General features: G+C 48.8%; 1 protein-coding gene across 1 annotated transcript; it reads left to right on the top strand.

Moving 5' to 3' along the window:
- Positions 1–15,116: 15,116 nt before the first annotated feature.
- Positions 15,117–19,806, top strand: NRSN2 (neurensin 2). The gene is made up of 2 exons (XM_081868317.1): positions 15,117–16,097; positions 18,450–19,806. Exons 1-2 carry the CDS (start codon positions 15,909–15,911, stop codon positions 18,852–18,854), a joined length of 594 nt encoding a protein of 197 aa, XP_081724443.1. The 5' UTR covers positions 15,117–15,908; the 3' UTR covers positions 18,855–19,806.
- The last annotated feature ends 1,482 nt before the right edge of the window (positions 19,807–21,288 follow it).

The raw sequence follows: 21,288 nt of genomic DNA on the forward strand, positions 1-21,288 counted from the left end.
ACCAACCAGGACAGCTTTAAAAGAGAATTAAACAAATTCTTGGAGGAATAAGGTTATCAATGGCTACTAGCCAGGATACCTATTGCTCTGCCTCTGCAATTGGAGGAAGCAATGCTTCTGCAAACTAGTTGCTAGAAACTGCAGGAAGGGAGATGGGTCTTGTGTTCAAATCCTGGTTGCTGGTTTCCTAGAGGCATTTGGTCAGCCACTGTGGGAACAGGATGGAGGACAAGGTGGGCCATTGGCCTCATCCAACAGCCTCTTCTTATGTTCTTGTAGTTTCCTTTAAATCAGGAAAGTTAGAGCCTTCCTTGTGAGTGTTTTCTGTGCAAGAGTGCTGGATTTACACCAGACTGTCCACACTTCATTCAACTTTTTTAGTGGTTCTGAGATGCTTCCCCAGTCTCACAGCAACGCTTCCTTCTGAAGAGACCCCTCTTGTGCTATCATGCAACAGAAGCGGGCCAAAAAATAAACTGGAATATTTGTGGTCTGAAAAAGGGTATCTCAGGACTTCAAGAGGATGTTACAGAACATGCACTGATAGGAAACAAAGCAATACAGTGGTACCTTGGTTCTCAAACTTAATCCGTTCTGGAAGTCCGTTCCAAAACTAAAGCGTTCCAAAACCAAGGCGCGCTTTCCCATAGAAAGTAATGCAAAACAGATTAATCCGTTCCAGACTTTTAAAAACAACCCCTAGAAATTTAACATGAATTTTACTATCTAACAAGAATTTTACTATCTAACATGAATTTTACTATCTAACAAGACCACTGATCCATAAAATGAGAACAATAAACAAGGTACTGCAGTCACCTAATCTATCAATCAGTAGCTGAACAGGGTTCCACATATGCACAAAAATGAAAGAGCCCTAAAAACAAAAATGCAAAATAAACAGCAAAAACAGACAGACCTCAGCGTAACACTCAAATCATTAGTGTAACACTCCAAACAGAAGTGTGGCACTCAAATCGGAAGCGTAACTCTCAAAGCGGAGCATGTTCAGCTTCCGGAAAAAGTTCGCAAACCAGAACACTTACTTCCGGGTTTGCAGTGTTTGGGTTCCGAGTTGTTTGAGTACCAAGGCGTTTGAGAACCAAGGGAACACTGTATGTCCACTCCTGAAACCACTGCAGGTGAAAACAGTATCAAGAGTATATATAGAATCATAGAATTGTGGAGTTGGAAGGGATCCCCCCTCCAGGTTCATCTAGTCCAACCCCCTGAAACCTTCCGAGGGAGACAGTTCCACTTTTCTTATTGTCAGAAAGTTCTTTCAGGTTTGCACAGTACTGCCGTGACGCTGTCATGAACACAAATCATCATGAATTCACAATGCAAAGGTCTTCTGGAGAGGTCATTAGAAAAAAACGCCTCTTCCCCAGCAAGGCATGCAAATAGGGTTTTGCAGCATCTGAACGGAGGATTTCTTGTGCCTTAAGTGAGAATCATGACCCAGGGTCAACACGCCTGTTGCTAAATCTACAATTAGGCAGGAGGGAAAGAGTAGCCCAAGATCTAAAACTGGCTGTCTTCCTAACTCCCACCCTCACAACGAGAAAGCAGACAAGACCTTTTGCCTGGACAAACGGCAAGCACCTCGCTGGGACTGTTAGTCAAAGGCTGTGTTTGCCCAGCAACTGTGGGGCTCCCCCAACTCTGTGCCCCCATTGGTGCCAGAGAAAATAAGTCACCTCAGAGGTACATTCAGGATTGGTCTAGCCCTGAAAATGCTGGTGTACACTTTAAAAAAATATGCGGCAAACAGTTGCTATTTAACAGAACAAATCTGTCACTGGTTATTAACTAACTTTTCATCCTGCCTTTTTGTTGAGGTATTTGGGACAAGACGCCTGCTTCTTGGGAGAAAAGCAATGACAAACCTAGACAGCATCTTAAAAAATAGAGACGTCACCTTGCCAACAAAGGTCTGCATAGTTAAAGCTATGGTTTTCCCAGTAGTGATGTATGGAAGTGAGAGCTGGACCATGAAGAAGACTGACTGCCGAAGAATTGATGCTTTTGAATTCTGGTGCTGGAGGAGACTCTTGAGAGTCCCATGGACTGCAAGAAGATCAAACCTCTCCATTCTGAAGGAAATCAGCCCCGAGTGCTCACTGGAAGGACAGATCCTGAAGCTGAGGCTCCAAGACTTTGGCCACCTCATGAGAAGAGAAGACTCCCTGGAAAAGACCCTGATGTTGGGAAAGATGGAGGGCACAAGGAGAAGGGGACGACAGAGGACGAGATGGTTGGACAGTGTTCTCGAAGCTACCAGCATGAGTTTGACCAAACTGCGGGAGGCAGTGGAAGACAGGAGTGCCTGGCGTGCTCTGGTCCAGGGGGTCATGAAGAATCGGACACGACTAAACGACTAAACAACAACAACAACAACAAAGTTCTGATAGTAGTATTTGGGACAATACTGAGTAGTTCAGTATCATCTGCAATGACCAGCAGAGGTTCTCTGGAGTTTCAGACAGGGGTCATGTGCCCAGTTCTACCTGCAGATACAATGCGGGTGGCGCTGTGGGTTAAACCCCAGAGGCTAGGGCTTGCCGATCAGAAGGTTGGCGGTTTGAATCCCCGCGACGGGGTGAGCTCCCGTTGCTCGGTCCCTGCTCCTGCCAACCTAGCAGTTCATCAGAGTGCAAGTAGATACCGTATTTTTTGCTCTATAAGACTCACTTTTTCCCTCCTAAACAGTAAGGGGAAATGTGTGTGCGTCTTATGGAGTGAATGCAGGCTGTGCAGCTATCCCAGAAGCCAGAACAGCAAGAGGGATCGCTGCTTTCACTGCGTGGCGATCCCTCTTGCTGTTCTGGCTTCTGAGATTCAGAATTTTTTTTGCTTGTTTTCCTCCTCCAAAAACTAGGTGCATCTTGTTGTCTGGTGCGTCTTATAGAGCGAAAAATACAGTAAATAGGTACAGCGGTACCCCGGGATGCGAACGGGATCCGTTCCGGAGCCCTGTTTGCATCCCGAATGGAATGCAAGACGTGACGGCACATCTGCGCATGCGCGGGTCGTGTTTCGCCACTTCTGTGCATGCGCGCGACGTCATTTTGAGCGTCTGCACATGTGTGAGCGGCGAAACCCAGAGGTAACGTGCTCCGTCACTACCAGGTTGCCGCAGAGCGCAACTTGAACGTGCTCAACCCGAAGCACATTCAACTCGAGGTATGACTGTACCGCTCCGGTGGGAAGGTAAACGGCATTTCTGTGCGCTGCTCTGGTTCGCCAGAAGCGGCTTAGTCATGCTGGCCACATGACCCGGAAGCTGTATGCCGGCTCCCTTGGCCAGTAAAGCGAGATGAGCGCCGCAACCCCAGAATCGGCCACGACTGGACCTAATGGTCAGGGATCTCTTTACCTTTACCTTTACCTGCAGATACCAAGGATTGGGCCTGGATCCTTCTGCGTTCAAAACAGCTGCTCCTGTCACTGAGCCACAGCCTTCCCGGCATGCTTGCAAACTCTGCAGAAGAGCCAGGAGACCGAGAGGTGGCTGGCAACTTGTTCCCATGGCACCTGTGGATGGAATCTGCCACTCGGTGCCTCGGTCCCTTGCCCTGGACCAATCAGCTGCCCTGCGGAGGAATGGGCACAGGGTACCAGCGAGAGGTGCGCTGTTGCTAGGACCAAGCGCTTGGCATCGCTGAGGCACCTTGGCAACAAGCCACACCTTCCCTCTCTCCCGACAACAGGCGTATCCTGGCAACAGGGAAGCTGGCACTCTCTCCTCTCCAGCTCCCCCTCCGCAGCATCAGCATCCCAGCAACAGAGCATCTCAGCCGCCACCGTTTCCTAGCAACGGAAAGGCAGACTCCAAAGTCCGCTGTTGCTGGCCCAGTGATGCAGACAGTGTCTGGATTGGACAAACGCTCTGGAAGTCTTCATTCACCCTGGGATCAGGATCGATTGAAAGCAACCCAGAAACTGCGGAGGGAAACAGGTGTGCATGCAAGCAGTTGTGCGAGGGTGCTGTTGTGTATTGAGTCAAAGGATTTTATATCTGTATTATTATTGTCTGTATTTGCATTAGGGTAAAGTAACTGACTTTTGGTTCCAGAGGGTACAGCTACTATTGGTTCATTTAAGCTGCTGTATTTGGATCCTCTGTCTTATTGGTTTCCTCCAAAAGGCAGGACTGTGATTGCCTGATATTGTTCCCTCCAAAATGTATCCTTTCTAGCTAGTTCCCTGTCCCTATAAATGTAGCTCTCCCCTCCTCAGGTCTCAGTCTTGTTGCTTTAATAAAGAAGTGTTACTAGAGAACTGTCTCCAGCATATTATGTCAAGAGAGCTGAAATCACAAACCCCACGTCACAACAGGTGCTGGTGGTCATCTTTCCCCAACCTGGTCCCTTCTAGATCAGGGGTCAGTAAACTTTTTCAGCAGGGGGCCGGTCCACTCAGACCTTGTGGGGGCCCGGACTATAATGGGGGGGGGGGTTTGAACAGATTCCTATGCCCCACAAATAACCCAGAGATGCATTCTTAAATAAAACCACACATTCTACTAATGTAAAAACACCAGCAGGCCCCACAAATAACCCGGAAATGCATTTTAAATAAAAGGACACATTCTACTCATGTAAAAACGCGTTGATTCCCAGACCGTCTGTGGGCCGGATTTAGAAGGCAATTGGGCTGGATCTGGCCCCCGGGCCTTAGTTTGCCTACCCATGTTCTAGATGTTGCTTGACTCCCATGGCCAGCAGGACCATTGGTCAGGGATGATGGGCATTGCAGGGGGTAAAAACATCTGGAGGGCAGCAGGTCTGCAAAAAATATGCTTTAGCATATTTCCTAAATGGTGCAATCTGGAAACAAGGAATGTTGGAAGATTCGAGATAGATAAGAGATAGCACTTCTTAATGCAGTGCACAAGGAGAAGGGGACGACAGAGGACGAGATGGTGGGACAGTGTTCTCGAAGCTACAAACATGAGTCTGACCAAACTGCGGGAGGCAGTGGAAGACAGGAGGGCCTGGTGTGCTCTGGTCCAGGGGGTCACAAAGAGTCAGACACGACTAAACGACTAAACAGCAACAACAACAATCCAGTGCATAGTTGAACTATGGAACTCATTGCCACAGGAGGCAGGGGTGGCCAGCAAATTAGGCGGATTTCAAATATGGCTGGACAAATTCGTGGAATGTAAATCCACCAATAGCTACCACCCAAGGTGGCTGTGTTCTGTCTCTCCATCTGCAGGCAGTCAGGCTTCCAGACCATCCAAGTGGGGTCTGGAACAGCCCCGGATTTACAGAAGATGCCCTAGTTTCTGATTTTACTCTGGAATGTCCCACTTTTCCATAGGACATCTCTACTTTCATCGGAGAAATTTTGGAGGGTATGGAGTTAAGCAACCTCCGAGCCAAGGAGATAAGTAACTCTACAACATGGGTAGGAAAACTAAGGCCTGGGGCCGGATCCAGCCCAATCGCCTTCTCAATCCGGCCCGCAGGTGGTCCGGGAATCAGCGTGTTTTTACATGAGTAGAATGTGCCCTTTTATTTAAAATGCATCTCTGGGTTCTTTGTGGAGCACAGAAATTTGTTCATTATTATTTTATCAAAATATAGTCCGGCCCCCCACAAGGTCTGAGGGACAGTGGACTGGCCCCCTGCTGAAAAGGTTTGCTGACCCCTGCTCTACAACCTTTAGAAGACAAATGAAGGCAGACAAATGAAATGTACAGAGATGGGTTGTTGTTTTTTAATGTTTTATCATTATATGTTGGAAGCCACCCAGAGTGGCTGGGGCAACCCAGTCAGATGAGCAGGGTATTCCTATTATTATGGAATAGAATGTCCCTATTTTCATCGGAGAAATGTTGGGGAGTATGTGCTTCTGAGCACCAGCCACTGGGAACCCAAGGAGGGCACAGGGCTCTTGTGTTCGAATCCGGCTTGCTGGTTCCCCATTAGGGCATCTGCCTGGCCAATGTGAGAACAGAATGCTGGACCGGATGGTCTGATCCAGCAGCCTCTTCTCCCATTGCTATTGTCAAGCAGAGGTAAACATGGCAAGTATCTCTCTGCAGCCTTTAGAAGGCAGCTAGATTTCCAGAGATAGGCAGGATGATGAGCATCTTAGGGGAACTTCTCCCTCCTATGTTGTTGTTTTGTCGTTTAGTCGTGTCCGATTCTTCATGACCCCCTGGACCAGAGCACGCCAGGCACTCCTGTCTTCTACTGCCTCCCGCAGTTTGGTCAAACTCATGCTGGTAGCTTCAAGAACACTGTCCCACCGTCTCCTCCTCTGTCATCCCCTTCTCCCTGTGCCCTCCATCTTTCCCAGCATCAGGGTCTTTTCCAGGGAGTCTTCTCTTCTCATGAGGTGGCCAAAGTCTTGGAGCCTCAGCTTCAGGATCTGTCCTTCCAGTGAGCACTCAGGGCTGATTTCCTTCAGAATGGAGAGGTTTGATCTTCTTGCAGTCCATGGGACTCTCAAGAGTCTCCTCCAGCACCAGAATTCAAAAGCATCAATTCTTCGGCGATCAGCCTTCTTCATGGTCCAGCTCTCACTTCCATACATCACTACTGGGAAAACCATAGCTTTAACTATACAGACCTTTGTTGGCAAGGTGATGTCTCTGCTTTTTAAGATGCTGTCTAGGTTTGTCATTGCTTTTCTCCCAAGAAGCAGGCGTCTTTTAATTTCGCCTCCCTCCTCTAGAAGGTCATAAGTTTGCCTGCCTGCCTTTGACACACATAAACAAGGCCAGAGCAGACTCTTCTCCCCTCGCAAGCCAGCAGCTCCCAGGCAGGGTGGGTGTGGCACCCACTTCAATTGTCAGGGTGAATTAAGTGTCAGGAAAGGAAGGCAGGGAACCAGAGCGTATCCCAGATGAAAGACGCGAAGGCAGCGCATCAACGCAACACTCTTCCAGGGCAGGAGATGGGTTGTCTCAGGGATATGGCTTTCCCACCCAGCACCCTTGTTTTCCGGAGAGAAGCTGCCAGTCAGTGTAATAATAATAATAATAATAATAATAATAATAATAATAATAATTTATTATTTATACCCCGCCCATCGTGCTGGGCTTCCCCAGCCACTCTGGGAAGCTTCCAACAAAATATTAAAATACAGTAATGCATCAAACATTAAAAGCTTCCCTAAAGAGGGCTGCCTTCAGACGTCTTCTAAAAGTCTGGTAGTTGTTGTTCTCTTTGATATCTGGTGGGAGGGCGTTCCACAGGGCGGGTGCCACCACCGAGAAGGCCCTCTGCCTGGTTCCCTGTAACTTGACTTCTTGCAATGAGGGAACCACCAGAAGGCCCTCGGTGCTGGACCTCAGTGTCCGGGCAGAATGATGGGGGTGGAGACGCTCCTTCAGGTATACTGGGCCGAGGCCGTTTAGGATTTTAAAGGTCAGCACCAACACTTTTAATTGTGCTTGGAAACGTACTGGGAGCCAATGTAGGTCTTTCAAGACTGGTGTTATGTGGTCTTGGCGGCTGCTCCCAGTCACCAGTCTAGCTGCTGTATTCTGGATTAGGTGTAGTTTCCGGGTCACCTTCAAAGGCTGCCCCACATAGAGCACATTGCAGTAATACAAGTGGGAGATAACCAGAACACGCACCACTCTGGCAAGACAGTCTGTAGGCAGGTAGGGTCTCATCCTGCGTACCAGATGGAGCTGGTAAACAGCTGCCCTGAACACAGAATTGACCTGCGCCTCTATGGACAGCTGTGAGTCCAGCATGACTCCCAGGCTGCGCACCTGTGTAGACCGTACTGAGCTACATTCCTAGCAGGGGAAATGGCTTGGATCCAAATTTAGTTCATCCTGAGTCCCATTGCATGTTCATTTCGTGTCTGAAACCCCATTGATCTGACTGAGAACGGAGTATTAGTATTAGTATTTATTAAACTGGTTATAGACTTTCTCTTGCTCAGGGCAAACCAAAGCAATTTCGTAGACTTCATAGAATCGTAAAGTTGGAAGGGACCCTGACGGCCATCTAGTCCAACCCCTTGCAATGCAGGAATTGGCGGCAGTCCCATTAGGGGATTGAACCTGCAACCTTGGAGCTGTCAGCACCACGCTCAAACCAACAGAGCTCTCTAGGCTTGGTTAATTTACCCAAGTACAGCCAACAGAGAGAAAGCCATGGCTGATTTCTGCATGAGAAACAAGAGCGTTTGGGAGTGTTCATGATATGAACCCCCACATTGCAGGCTCAAGTTGTATATACTGTATTTTTCCGTGTATAAGACTAGGGGTTTTTTCCACCAGGAAATTAGGTTTAGAATTGGGGCTCGTCTTATACACAGGTAGTGCTGAGGGGGTGTTTCTTAATTTGGAGTCTCCCAAAATAGGTGGCATCTTATGCATGGGGGTGTCTTATACACGGGAAAATATGGTATATATATGTGTAAATAAACCACGTAGCATGAAAACGCCACAGTCTCTGCTGTGCCTCATTCCTGAAGGAAATACAAACTCTTTTTAAAAAAATTATTTTAATTTTAAAAAATTAAAATTAAGACCATACAAAGAGGTGACCAAATGCTGCACCACATGGTTACAGTATCGTCAAATTGCCCAAATATTTAATCAGGACAAAGCAATAGGATTTGAAAAAGAAGAATCAAAATCACGAAAAGTATTATTACAAAACTCGAAAAAGAATATATCCAAAATGTATAATTTATTATTAGAATGGGAGTTAAAGGATGAAGAAGTAAAAGAAGTTATGACTAAATGGGCATGCGATATAGGTCACGCAATTCGCCTGGATCAATGGGAGAAATTATGGAAATGTGATATTAAATTTATGGCATGTTACACAATCAGAGAAAATTTGATGAAAATGGTGTACTAGTGGTACTTAACTCCAGGAAATACGAACTCTGGGTGAGCACCTGGAACCTTTGGAATCTCACACTGCTCAGAGATGATGATGATGATGATGATGATAATAATAATAATAATAATAATAATAATAATAATAATAATAATGTACCCCACCCATCTGACGAAATTAGGGTGGCCTGCAACAAAATTTTAATCCCACCATTTCTCCATGGAATAGGTGGATCGTGCCCCCAGTTCCGACGGTGGATCCCAAACCCATTTAGCGCTGGAGGGGTGTCAAAACCAGTTGCCTTCTGTACGGGCACAGAGAGCTCCATCTTTCCCGCTGAGCTTGTGTTAGTTTCCTTCTGTCTGCAAGGTCCCAGTTAACGAGATAATTGGATTCCGCAGAAGCTGCCACGTTCATCCTCAGAGAGCGAAAGCGACTCTCCCTTCCCGGCTTCCCAGCTCCAAATATTTGGGGCCTGCCAGAGGTGTGGGCAGCCGAGGCCAGCCGTGACTCAGCCAAGCGGGCGGGGAGGCATTGCGCTCTCGAGAAAGCTGCTCTCGTCCCCGTGGAGACATCCATTTCTGAGAGCGACTGACTCAGACACTGGCAGCCTGGCACTCTGGAGCTGCGCTCGCAGCCACCGGCGGGCAGCAAACCTCGTCTCTGCCTGCTGCCACAGAGAAACGGCCGCCCCGCCAAGCACCCTGCCCGGCTGACCTGGCCATGAGGGGGTGGCAAAAGGGCATTGGGCATTTTGCTGCCTGGCACGGATGACACAGCCTGCCTCCTTTGTGAACCGGCGGCAGGGGCGGCTGCCCTGTCTCTTCCACTCCGGCGGGTGCCCACCTGTGGCTTGTCGCTGCCGGCAGAGAGGCAGAGAGATGCGCTAGGAGGACTTCCTGGGCTGGCGCCCAAACGCAGGTGAGGAGCTGCGGCGGAACAGGTCTTTGTTGGAAGGCCCAGGACAGATGAAATGAAGCAGTTCTTTGCCCCGTTAAGCTATGGGACTCCCTGCCACAGCAGGCAGGGACAGCCACCCGCTTTGAAATGAAACAGGATCACACCAATTAGGACAGGGCTTCTAGTCAGGATGACTCCACAGTTGGTAGCGGCAATGCTCCTGAATGCCTGTTGCTAGAAACCACAGGAGGAGGGGAGAGGGGTCTGGGTTCGAGTCCTGCTTACCGGTTTTCTTATTGGGGCATCTGTGAGAACAGGATGCTGGCCTAGATGGGCCACATTAGCCTGATCCAGCAGCCTCTTCTTATTAGTAGGGGGAAGTGGATAGGGCCAATTCTGTCACTTCTGCTATACCAGGAGAGGGAAATAGAAGGCCCAGCCATGGCCCATTTAAGACAATCAGCGGCCACAATGGCTCTGTTTGTCATGGTCCAGTTCACAGGCGATTGAAGTCCCAGCTGGGGACGTAAGGATCGGGGGCAAGATGTCGGGGTGGGAGCATGAACGGGAGTCCAGAAGCCAGGAGTCAGGAGCCAAGAGTCTGAGGGTCAGAGAACCAGGAGTCCAGAAGCCGAGGGTCCGAGGGTCATGAAGCAAGGAGTCAAGGAGTCAAGTGTAGCAAGGCAGGGAGCGTGTTGCTGTGACAAAGAGCCGAAGGGAAGATGCTGACCTTATATCCCTTCCCGACTCTTGCCACCAGGTGCTGCAATCAGCCTCACCTGTGAGGCCGCACCTTGCCTCTTCAGAACAAACTTAGGAAGGCCCCAGTCCTGCAAAGTCCTATTGGTCACAGGGTCTGGCTCCGGCACGCATTCCTGACACTGTTCTTCCTCCACTGCTGGAAGCCAAACACTTCTTTAAATTTGTTATTATTCTGAATACCGGTTACCAGGATCCTTAGGTGGGGATAATGTGGTTGTGCTCAGCTAAGTGGCGGACAAACCCTCTCCGGCACCCAGGGCCAGATGCCGAGGAGCGGGGCAAACCACCTGGTGGCACACGCGCAACGTCCGTCCAGACTGCACACACGCCCTCGGACACTCTACAGCTGCCTTCAGATGTCTTCTAAAAGTTTGGTAGTTGTTCTTCTCTTTGACATCTAGTGGGAGGGCGTTCCACAGGGCAGGCGCCACCACCGAGAAGGCCTTCTGTCTGGTTCCCTGTAACTTTGTTTCTCGCAGCGAGGGAACAGCCAGAAGGCCCTCAGAGCTGGACCTCAGTGTCCGGGCAGAAAGATGGGGGTGAAGATGCTCTTTCAGGTATACTGGGCCAAGGCAGCATTTAGGTCTTTAAAGGTAGCACCAACACTTTGAATTGTGCCCAGAAATGTACTGGGAGCCAACGCTCAGGACCGGTGTTATGTGGTCTTAGTTCTGGATTAGTTGTAGTTTCTGGGTCACCTTAAAGGTAGCCCCACGGAGAGCGCATGGCAGTAGTCCAAGGGGGAGATAACCAGAGCATGCACCACTCTGGCAAGACAGTCTGTGGGCAGGGAGGGTCTCAGCCTGCGTACCAGATGGAGCTGGTAGACAGCTGCCCTGGACACAGAAATGACCTGCGCCTCCATGGACAAAAATTGTTCTTTTTTTAAAAAAAACAACAGCGACGATCCCAGGGTGGTTCACAAGAGAACCGCTCTAGCCACTGCGCAACACTGCCTCTCAGTTTGTGCTGTTGAATAAAAGCAATTTAAAGCAACAGCAGCCTTTTCCTCTCCCTGCCGGGTGGGTAGCCTAACCTTACTGAAGGGTTTTAGGTTACAGGCCGGAGGCTGGGATAAGGCCTTTTCCAGAAGGAGGAACTCCGTGGGTTCAGCACTTGCTCCCTCCCCACCCCACCAGCCCTTGGATCTGGGTCTGGCTCTCAGCATGCTGAAGGATGGAGTGGGCTTTGCAGCCATCCTCCCTCCTCTCTGCTTGAGGCGGTCCCCATGGCAACGGCCAATCAGGGAAACAGGATGCAGCCAGCTCACAGCCAGGCAGGCTGAACTGATGGGGTGGGGTGCGGGGAGCAGAAAGGAAAGCGGGAGGGAAGGAGGGGGGAAGGGCAGCCAGTCTTCCTCTCACAGGGCTGCAAGGAGGCATTGCAAAGAGGGGCAGTGCGGTATAGTGGCTAGCGAGCGCTGGACCAGGGCCTGGGAGGGACCAGGGTTCGAATGCACACATGGCAGCAAAGGTCACCGTGGGTGACCTTGGGAGCCAGTCATTTCCTCTCTCAGCCTAGCCTACCTCACAGGGTTTTTGTCAAGATGGAATGGATGTGGAGGAGAACCATCTCAAGCTCCCTGGAGGAACAGGCGGGGTTATAAATGTGATAAATAAATAAATTGCTGCGCCTGGATGCTTCGCGGAGGTGCAGGAAAACCTTCTGCACTTTCTGTCTGAAGGATCTGAGAAAGTTTCTCTGATCCAAGGTGTTGGTTTTGTTCCTGGTTTGTGTGTGTGATGGTTTAGGAACAGCAGTCTTCTGGCACTCCCATTTGTATGCAAACACACACAAACACACCCCTGGGTACCATGATGCATTGCCCACCCCTGTTTGCAGGGGGTCCCATGCCCCTCCCAATAATAATAATAATAATAATAATAATAATAATAATAATAATAATAATATATTTCTACCACACCCATCTGGCTGGGTTTCCCCAGCCACTCTGGGCGGTACTCAACAGAATATTAAAACCACAATAAAACATCAAACACTAAAAATTTCCCCAAACAGGGCTGCCTTCAGATGTCTTCTAAAAGTCAGAGAGTTGTTTATTTCCTTGACATATGATGGGAGGGCGTTCTGCAGGGCAGGTGCCACCACTGAGAAGGCCCTCTACCTGGTTTCCTGTAACCTCACTTCTCACAGGGAGGGAACCACCAGAAGGCCCTCGGCGCTGGACCTCAGTGTCTGGGCTGAACGATGGGGGTCGAGACGCTCCTTCAGGTATACTGGATCGAGGCCATGTAAGGCTTTAAAGGTCAGCACCAACACTTTGAATTGTGCTCAGAAACGTACTGGGGGCCAACATAGGTCTTTCAGGACTGCCGTTATGTGGTCTCGGCGGCCACTCCCAGAACCATGTGTGCCCACTTGATGAGGAAACGATGAAGCGGGCCTCTCCCCCTCTTCTCAAGCTGGCCCCCTCCCAAAGCTGCTTTTATGGTTCATTTATTGATTGATTTCTACTATCTACAGTGGTACTTCTGGTTAAGAACTTAATTCGTTCCGGAGGTCTGTTCTTAATCTGAAACTGTTCTTAACCTGAAGCACCACTTTAGCTAATGGGGCCTCCCACAGCCGCCGCCACGCGATTTCTGTTCTCATCCTGAAGCAAAGATCTTAACCCAAGGTACGATTTCTATGTTAGCGGAGTCTGTAACCTGAAGCGTCTGTAACCTGAGGTACCACTGTATTTATTAAATTTATACCCCGCCCTTCCTCCCATTCATCTAAACAATACCTTTAAAATAAAGCAAAAAAACCCTAAAAACAATTTGTAATGTGTAGTTTGCCCCTGGCCACAAAGCTCATGGTGGGGGAGACTGTGGGTGTATGTTTCAGCCAGTCACTTACCTCTTAGACTAGCCTACCTCGTAGGGTTGTGGTGAGCACACACCAAAAAACCCCTGCGAGGCCAGCCCTGCATGGTCCTCCTAGATGGAGGAAGAGTTGGATGTGAATGTGATACAGTGGTACCTTGGTTCTCAAACTTAATCCTTTCCGGAAGTCCGTTCCAAAACCAAAGCGTTCCAAAACCAAGGCGTGCTTTCCCATAGAAAGTAATGCAAAACAGATTAATCCGTTCCAGACTTTTAAAAACAATCCCTAAAACAGCAATTTAACATGAATTTTATTATCTAATGAGACCATTGAGCCATAAAATGGAAAGCAATAATCAATATACTGTACTATAAAATAATTCAGATATAGATGATAAAAAGTAAAATAATTTTTTTTCCTTACCCACACTGATGATAGTCGTTGTTTGGATGGCGGGCTTTTATCCATTTCCACAGTCACACAATCAATCAATCAATCAGTAGCTGAGCTGGGTTCCACAGTCACAAAAACAAATTAACTGAAGAAGCTTCAAAAACAAAAATTCAAAATGAATAGCAAAAATAAAAGCGCCAAACTTAATCCGTTCTGGAAGTCCGTTTGACTTGCAAAATGTTCAAAAACCAAGGCTCAGCCTCTGACTGGTGCAGGCACCCCAGAAACAATAGCTGACAGCCACATTGGACGTTCAGCTTCCAAAAAACATTCGAAAACTGGAACACTTCCTTCCGGGTTTTTGGCGTTTGGGAACCAAGGCATTTGAGAACCAAGGTACCGCTGTATAGAAACAGAGCAGTGTCCCTCCATCTTTCCAGAACCAACAGCATCCTGCCAAATTTGAAAGGGGCTCACGATCAGCTTACAGATGGGGTGGGGGTCTCCCCTCAGGCCACACAAAAATGCCTCCAATCTGCCCCTGTCAGTTGCTGAAGCCAACAAATCATTTTGGAGAAGAGCCCAGCTGTTATCCCAAGTGCCCTTAATGGAGAAGGATCCGTTAATAAACGCCAGGAGTACCTCTTCTCCTGGAGCTATTCTGGGTGAGATTCCAGGGATGCATGACGGCAATTGTTTCAGGAAACCAGCATATTTTAAGCCGAGGTTGGATGGCTATTTGTCATGGATTCTTTAGCTGAGATTCAGCTGGGAGTTGGACCAGATGACCTAATTCTAGGGTTCCATGATTCAACGTTGAGTTCACATTCAAACTAAGCTATCATTACAGTACAGTGGACGCTCGGGTCGCGAATGTGATCCGTGCGGGAAGCACGTTTGCAATCTGCAGTGTTCACAACCTGCAGCACCGCGCATGCGCACACGCAGATTGTGATTCAAAACTTCTGTGCATGCGCAAAGCGCAATTTAGCACTTCTGTGAATGCGCGACTGCCGAAACCTAGAAGTAACCTGTTCCAGTACTTCGGTGAGTCCGTAACCCAAAAAAACGCATCCTGAAGCATCTGTAAGCCGAGGTATGACTGTACTATCCTTACACCAATATGACTTGCTTTCCAAGTAGTCCTAAAGGTGAATTTGCTTCTCCGAAGGAGAGCTTGGCTGCTGGATCAGGCCAGTGGCCCATCTAGGCCACAGCATCTAGGGCTAGTGGACCACAAGCTGAACATGAGCCAACAGGGTGATGCAGCGGCAAAAAAAGCTAATGTTATTCTAGGCTGCATCTACAGAAGTCTAGTGTCCAGGTCAAGGAAAGCAATGTCGTTGTTTAGTCATTTAGTTGTGTCCGACTCTTTGTGACGCCATGGACCAGAGCACGCCAGGCACTCCTGTCTTCTACTGCCTCCCGCAGTTTGGTCAAACTCATGCTGGTAGCTTCGAGAACACTGTCCCACCATCTCCTCCTCTGTCGTCCCCTTCTCCTTGTGCCCTCCATCTTTCCCAGCATCGGGGTCTTTTCCAGGGAGTCTTCTCTTCTCATGAGGTGGCCAAAGTATTGGAGCCTCAGCTTCAGGATCTGTCCTTCCAGTGAGCACTCAGGACTGATTTCCTTCAGAATGGAGAGGTTTGATCTTCTTGCAGTCCATGGGACTCTCAAGAGTCTCCTCCAGCACCACAATTCAAAAAGGGAAGCAACAGTATCACTCTATTCTGCCTTGGTCAGACCACATGTGGAGTCCTGTGTCCATCCTGAGGTTTGGAAAACAATCAATAACCCTCTTTTAAGAGAGAGGGGGAAATCCTCCAACGAGCCCCATGAAGATTCAGCATGTCCAATGGGCACAGAATCCTAGCTGGCTGCTGGTGGTAATGTTAGTGGAGACAGGAAACTGGGGAGAAGTGGGGACGGAATGGAGCAACCTGGGAGAGGTCATGCCCGGCTGGTTGAGCAGGGAGCACGCCAGGCTGCAAAATTTAGTTGCAGGTCCCATCTGTATAACATATTTTATACCTGGTGGTGGAACAATCGCATGACCTGCAGACCCGTCCCAATATTCGGCACGGTTCCCCATTTACTCTCGAAGTCCTCCCTGTCTGTCTGGTTTTGACGGAACGGCCGGCCAGCCTCTTGGAACCGAGCGAGCCTGACGCATTTGCTGTGCCCCACTCAGGTCCAATGCCCACATCCTGCCAGCATCTGTGCGGCTGCAGCCGGGGCCCAGGCATGGAGCGGGGGAAATGGTACGGGGTTCGTTCCTACCTGCACCTTTTCTATGAGGATTGCACCGGAGCGAATCTGGATGACGAACTGGATTTGCCCCCAAAATCTTCAGCCAGCAGCGGCTGGTCCTCTGTCCTCTGGAAGGTAAGGACTCTAACAAGTGCCTGCCTTTTGTTGTTGCTGCTTTCAGGCCTTTCAGACTAAGCGCCTCTGAGCATGTGAGGAGTTTCTCCTTCTCCCCACCGCCAGCATCTATTAAAGCAGCTTAAGAAAAACTGCCCCTTGAGCATGTGCAGAGTTTATTTGTTAGGGATATAGGAAGCTGCCTTAAATCGAGCCAGACTGCTGGTCAATCTAGCTCAGGAATGCCTACTCTGGCAGGCAGCAGCAATCTAGAGCTTCCAGCACAGGAGATTCCCTACCTGGGGATGCTGCCAGTGGGGTGGACCAGGGACCTTCTGCATGCAAATGGGAGGGGGAGTTTGGGGGCAAACCCAGGGCATCTCTCCAAGGGAACAGGCAGCCAGCAAGTATTATAGGAAGGCAGCAGCGGTTGCTAAGGCCAGGCCAGGCCAGGCAGATGCCCCGTCTCCACTGGGAGCAACCTCAGGTCAACGAAGACCAGGCAGCTTCTGGGATGACTCTGGCGCCACCTGCAGACATGTGCTGGAGCATCCTGGCACTCCCAGAAGGAGCATGGGGGTTCTGGAGCTCACATCCTGCCACTCACTACAAGCTTCAAGCTCCAGGGTTTGCACCTCCTGGTGCCACCTTGGCTGGGTTCACCCCTGGGCGATTCGAGAGCTCCACCCAGCTGCTGCGCCCACTGGCTAGGAATCCTCTGCCACACCGCACTGCTGCCGCAAGTCTGGGATTTGTGGTCCCTTCCTTGAATTGCAGGGATGGTCTTCGGGGTGTAGACTTCAATCTTTAAAAAGCTTAGGGCGGGGGCTAATGCAGCCTTGCCAAATGTGTGCCCCCTCAAATGCACTCGTTGGGGCTGATGGGAGCTTCAGTACAAAATACCTGGGGAGAGCCAGGTTGCCAAAGGCTGAGCCACAACCAGCCCGAAAGCATTTTCCCATTAATCTTAGGTGTGCACTGGGTGATCCTGGTATTGAAGTGTGTGGAGAAAGCACTTTGCATGCACTCAGAGGCACTTCTGGCATGCTCAGAGGCCAGTTCTAGGCATGTTTGGGTATTTTGTTTTGACTTTCCTAGTTTTGATTGCTGTATCGCTTGTTTTTCATCTTGCAAGCCACCTCGAGACATTTTAGAGGAGGAGGAGGCGGTGGCGAATAATAATAATAATAATAATAATAATAATAATAATAATAATAAAGTACCTCTTGCTAGAGGGATGCAGGTGGAGCTGTGGGTTAAACCACAGAGCCTAGGACTTGCCGATCAGAAGGTTGGAGGTTCGAATCCCCGCAACGGGGTGAGCTCCCGTTGCTCGGTCCCTGCTCCTGCCAACCTAGCAGTTCGAGAGGACGTCAAAGTGCAAGTAGATAAATAGGTACCGCTCTGGCAGGAAGGTAAACGGCGTTTACGTGCGCTGCTCTGGTTCGCCAGAAGCGGCCTAGTCATGCTGGCCACATGACCCGGAAACTGTACGCCGGCTCCTTCGGCCAATAAAGCGAGATGAGCGCCACAACCCCAGAGTCGGCCATGACTGGACCTAATGGTCAGGGGTCCCTTTACCTCTTGCTAATCTGGGCCGTAACCCTATTTAAATGGATCTCTTGCCCGAAAGTTAGCGTGCACAGGATCATTGTTTTATGGGGAAATTTCCAAAGGTTGCTTCCTTTCTTACCGTCTCCGTGGTGGCATGCCAAGTGCCATTGACTTAATTGAACCACATTGAAGTGTACTGAAGGGCACAGCCATCTGCCTCAATTTGCCCAGAAGCAACAACGCACAGCGAAAACTTCCCATTCCACAGCAAAAGCCGCTCTGTGTCTGTACACATTGATAATATAATAATAATAATTTATTATTTATACCCCGCCCATCTGGCTGGGTTTCCCCAGCCACTCTGGGCGGCTTCCAACAGAACACTAAAATACAATAACCAATAAACATTAAAAGCTTCCCTAAACAGGGCTACCTTCAGATGCCTTCTAAAAGTCTGGTAGTTGTTTTTCTCTTTGACAGCTGGTGGGAAGGCATTCCACAGGGCGGGTGCCACTACCAAGAAGGCCCTCTGCCTGGTTCCCTGTAACTTGGCTTCTCGCAATGAGGGAACCGCCAGAAGGCCCTCGGAGCTGGACCTCAATGTCTGGGTAGAACGATGGGGGTGGAGATGCTCCTTCAGGTCTACTGGGCCGAGGCCGTTTAGGGCTTTCAAGGTCAGCACCAACACTTTGAATTGTGCTCGGAAACGTACTGGGAGCCAATGCAGGTCTTTCAAGACCGGTGTTATATGGTCTCGGCAGCCGCTCCCAGTCACCAGTCTAGCTGCCGCATTCTCATCCTGTTCTTTTCCACCCCCAGGTGACCCTCTCGGCTGGGACCCTGCTGCTGCTCATTGGCGCCTCGGCTTTGGCCACGGGGTACCTCCTGCCCCCCAAGTTGGAAGGGATCGGCGAGGCAGAGTTCGTGGTGCTCGACCAGAAGGCGGTGGAATACAACAACGCCTTGGGGATCTGCCAAGCCGTGGGCGCGGTTCTATGCGCCCTGGCCGGGGCCCTGCTGACCGCCTGCCTTCTGTCCTCAGGGCTGCGCAACTTGAACAGAGGCGGCAAGCGGGGGCAGAACGGTGAAGACCAGGAGGAGCAGCTGTCCCCCATCTTGCGGGAGGGCTCCCCTGGGCAGCACGGGGGCGCCATTGTCACAGCAGCTCCTGTGCCCTTCAGAGACCCCTGGGTGCAGAGTATTCAGCCTCAGAGAGAGCCGTAAACCCAGACTTTTCAAGAGGGGAAGGAGCCATGCGCTGAGGCCCACACAGGATATATTTCCAAGCTGTCGCTTCCCTCGTCGAGCTGTTTGGTGCATCATGCTTTGAATGTCATGTTTCGAACCAGTGGCTCCCAGACTTTTTCAGGGCACCGTCCCCTTGGTTCCATAAATTCACCCCCAGGGCCCCCGACTATTCTGAAACATCTCCCTTAATAAGGGGACGCGGGTGGCTCTGTGGGTTAAACCACAGAGCCTAGGACTTGCCGATCAGAAGGTCGGCGGTTCGAATCCACGCGATGGGGTGAGCTCCCATTGCTCGGTCCCTGCTCCTGCCAACCTAGCAGTTCGAAAGCTCCTCAAAGTGCAAGTAGATAAATAGGTACCACTCCGGCGGGAAGGTAAACGGCGTTTCCGTGCGCTGCTCTGGTTCGCCAGAAGCGGCTTAGTCATGCTGGCCACATGACCCGGAAGCTGTACACCGGCTCCCTCGGCCAGTAAAGCGAGATGAGCGCCACAACCCCAGAGTCGTCCGTGACTGGACCTAATGGTCAGGGGTCTCTTTACCTTTACCTCCCTTAATAAAGTTTGAAATAACCCCAAACTCAGTCTCAGTTCTTCCCCCTCAGTTTTGCTTCAATTCAGCAAACCCTTCTGGGGCCGAGAAGAGTAAGTTTGCCAACTCTTTAAAGGACAGAAGCTCTGCGTCGGCAACAGCTGCATGACAGGCAGCAATTCATCAGGCTATCTCTGCACCGCTACGCCTGAAGAATCCGCACCGGTTGGATTTCTGAGGTCTGCACGGTTCTCAAGGTCACAGAGAGTTTTCAGACAAGAAGGTGCCACCGGCGATTCTCATGCGCTCGTCTGTTTAAATGGAAGGGACGCAGAGCCACCAGGCCTGGATGACAGCATTTCCCCTTTCTGGTTCAATAAAGATCAAAATAAAGGAAAATGCTTGGATGGAATCTGTTTCATTGGCTGAGCGGTAGCAAGTGTTGCATGGCTGGTCTTTGTCAGGGTTCAGTTAATCCACAATCTGATTTTATGAAATAGTCCTGCTCCCCAAAGATGGGGGTAGGGCGTTTTAATAATAATAATAATAATAATAATAATAATAATAATAATAATAATAATAATATTTATACCCTAGCCACTCTGGGCAGCTTCCAACACACATTAAAATAATAGTAACAATCTGATCCAATATAAAAAGTAAGAATATCTTTAAAATAAACAGCTTATATCAAATACAGTGGTACCTCGGGTTTAGTACTTAATTTGTTCTGGAGGTCCGTTGGAATGAAGTTATACGGCTTTAGTAGAAATGTTATAAGGAATTAAGTATAAACAGATTAATAGAGTATTAAAGGGAAAATAAGGTTAGAATGTGCTAAGATAATTATAGGATAGAAAACAGAGGAAGATGGAAAGGAATTGCTGAAACAATTAACAGAAGTGGAATACAAAAAGGGAGGTGTGAGGAGGTCGTGGAAATAAGTGAATGAAAGATAAGATATTAAAATTATTTGATGTTTTTTAAACTGTTTTTGTTTTGTTTTGTTAGCTTAATGTGTTAGTGTTATGTAGTGTCTGTGTATTGTATTGTTCTTTTTTATTATTTTGTAGTGTTTAAATTGTTGGAAAAGTAATAAATATTTTTTTTTTAAAAAAAAGAAACTGTTCTTAACCTGAAGCACCACTTTAGCTAATGGGGCCTCCCACTGCCGCCACCACTGCACGATTTCTGTTCTCATCCTGAAGCAAAGTTCTTAATCCAAGGTACTATTTCTGGGTTAGCGGAGTCTGTAACCTGAAGCATCTGTAACCCAAGGTACCACTGTAAGGCAATACGGTATTCAATAATCCATTAAAATCCAACAGTAAACAGTAAAATTAAACATCAGCAAATAATAATTAAACCTTCTGCACTTAACAATTACACTAAAGAATTACTAATCTGTAATCAATAAAAAAAACAGCAAATCACAATGCATAAAATACCACAAAACATACAAAACCACGTTAAGGGATCAAATTGAGAAACAAGGACACACAACTTATAAAATTATTTTTTAAAAAATATATAAGGTAAGTTGAGAGTTGCCTGCATCCATTGAGAAGAAAGCTCTGTATGTGTTCAGAGGAACCCTGTCCTTAGGCTCATACAACACACACAGCAGGGGCTAGATTCAGGCAGGTAGCCATGTTGGTCTGATGCAGTTGAAATAAATATAAATAAAATTTAAAAATTGTCCAGTAGCACCTTAGAGACCAACTAAGTTTGTTAATGGTATGATACACTGAAACAGAAGTCACCAGACCCTTATATATAGTGGGAGGGTGGGGTGGGGTTTTTCTCCTGAGGGTAGTGGAAGATGGGTGATTGACTCAATGGGTATGGTAAACCTGTTGACGACTGTTAACGACTGCAATT

The sequence above is a fragment of the Podarcis erhardii genome (genome assembly GCF_964252035.2).
Source record: "Podarcis erhardii genome assembly, chromosome: 6".
NCBI classification, from domain to species: domain Eukaryota; kingdom Metazoa; phylum Chordata; class Lepidosauria; order Squamata; family Lacertidae; genus Podarcis; species Podarcis erhardii.

Coding starts and splice junctions, on each gene's coding strand:
- NRSN2 (XM_081868317.1), top strand. CDS start 15,909: ATGCCCACATCCTGCCAGCATCTGTGCGGCTGCAGCCGGGGCCCAGGC. Junction 16,098..18,449: donor GGTCCTCTGTCCTCTGGAAG/GTAAGGACTCTA, acceptor TTCCACCCCCAG/GTGACCCTCTCGGCTGGGAC.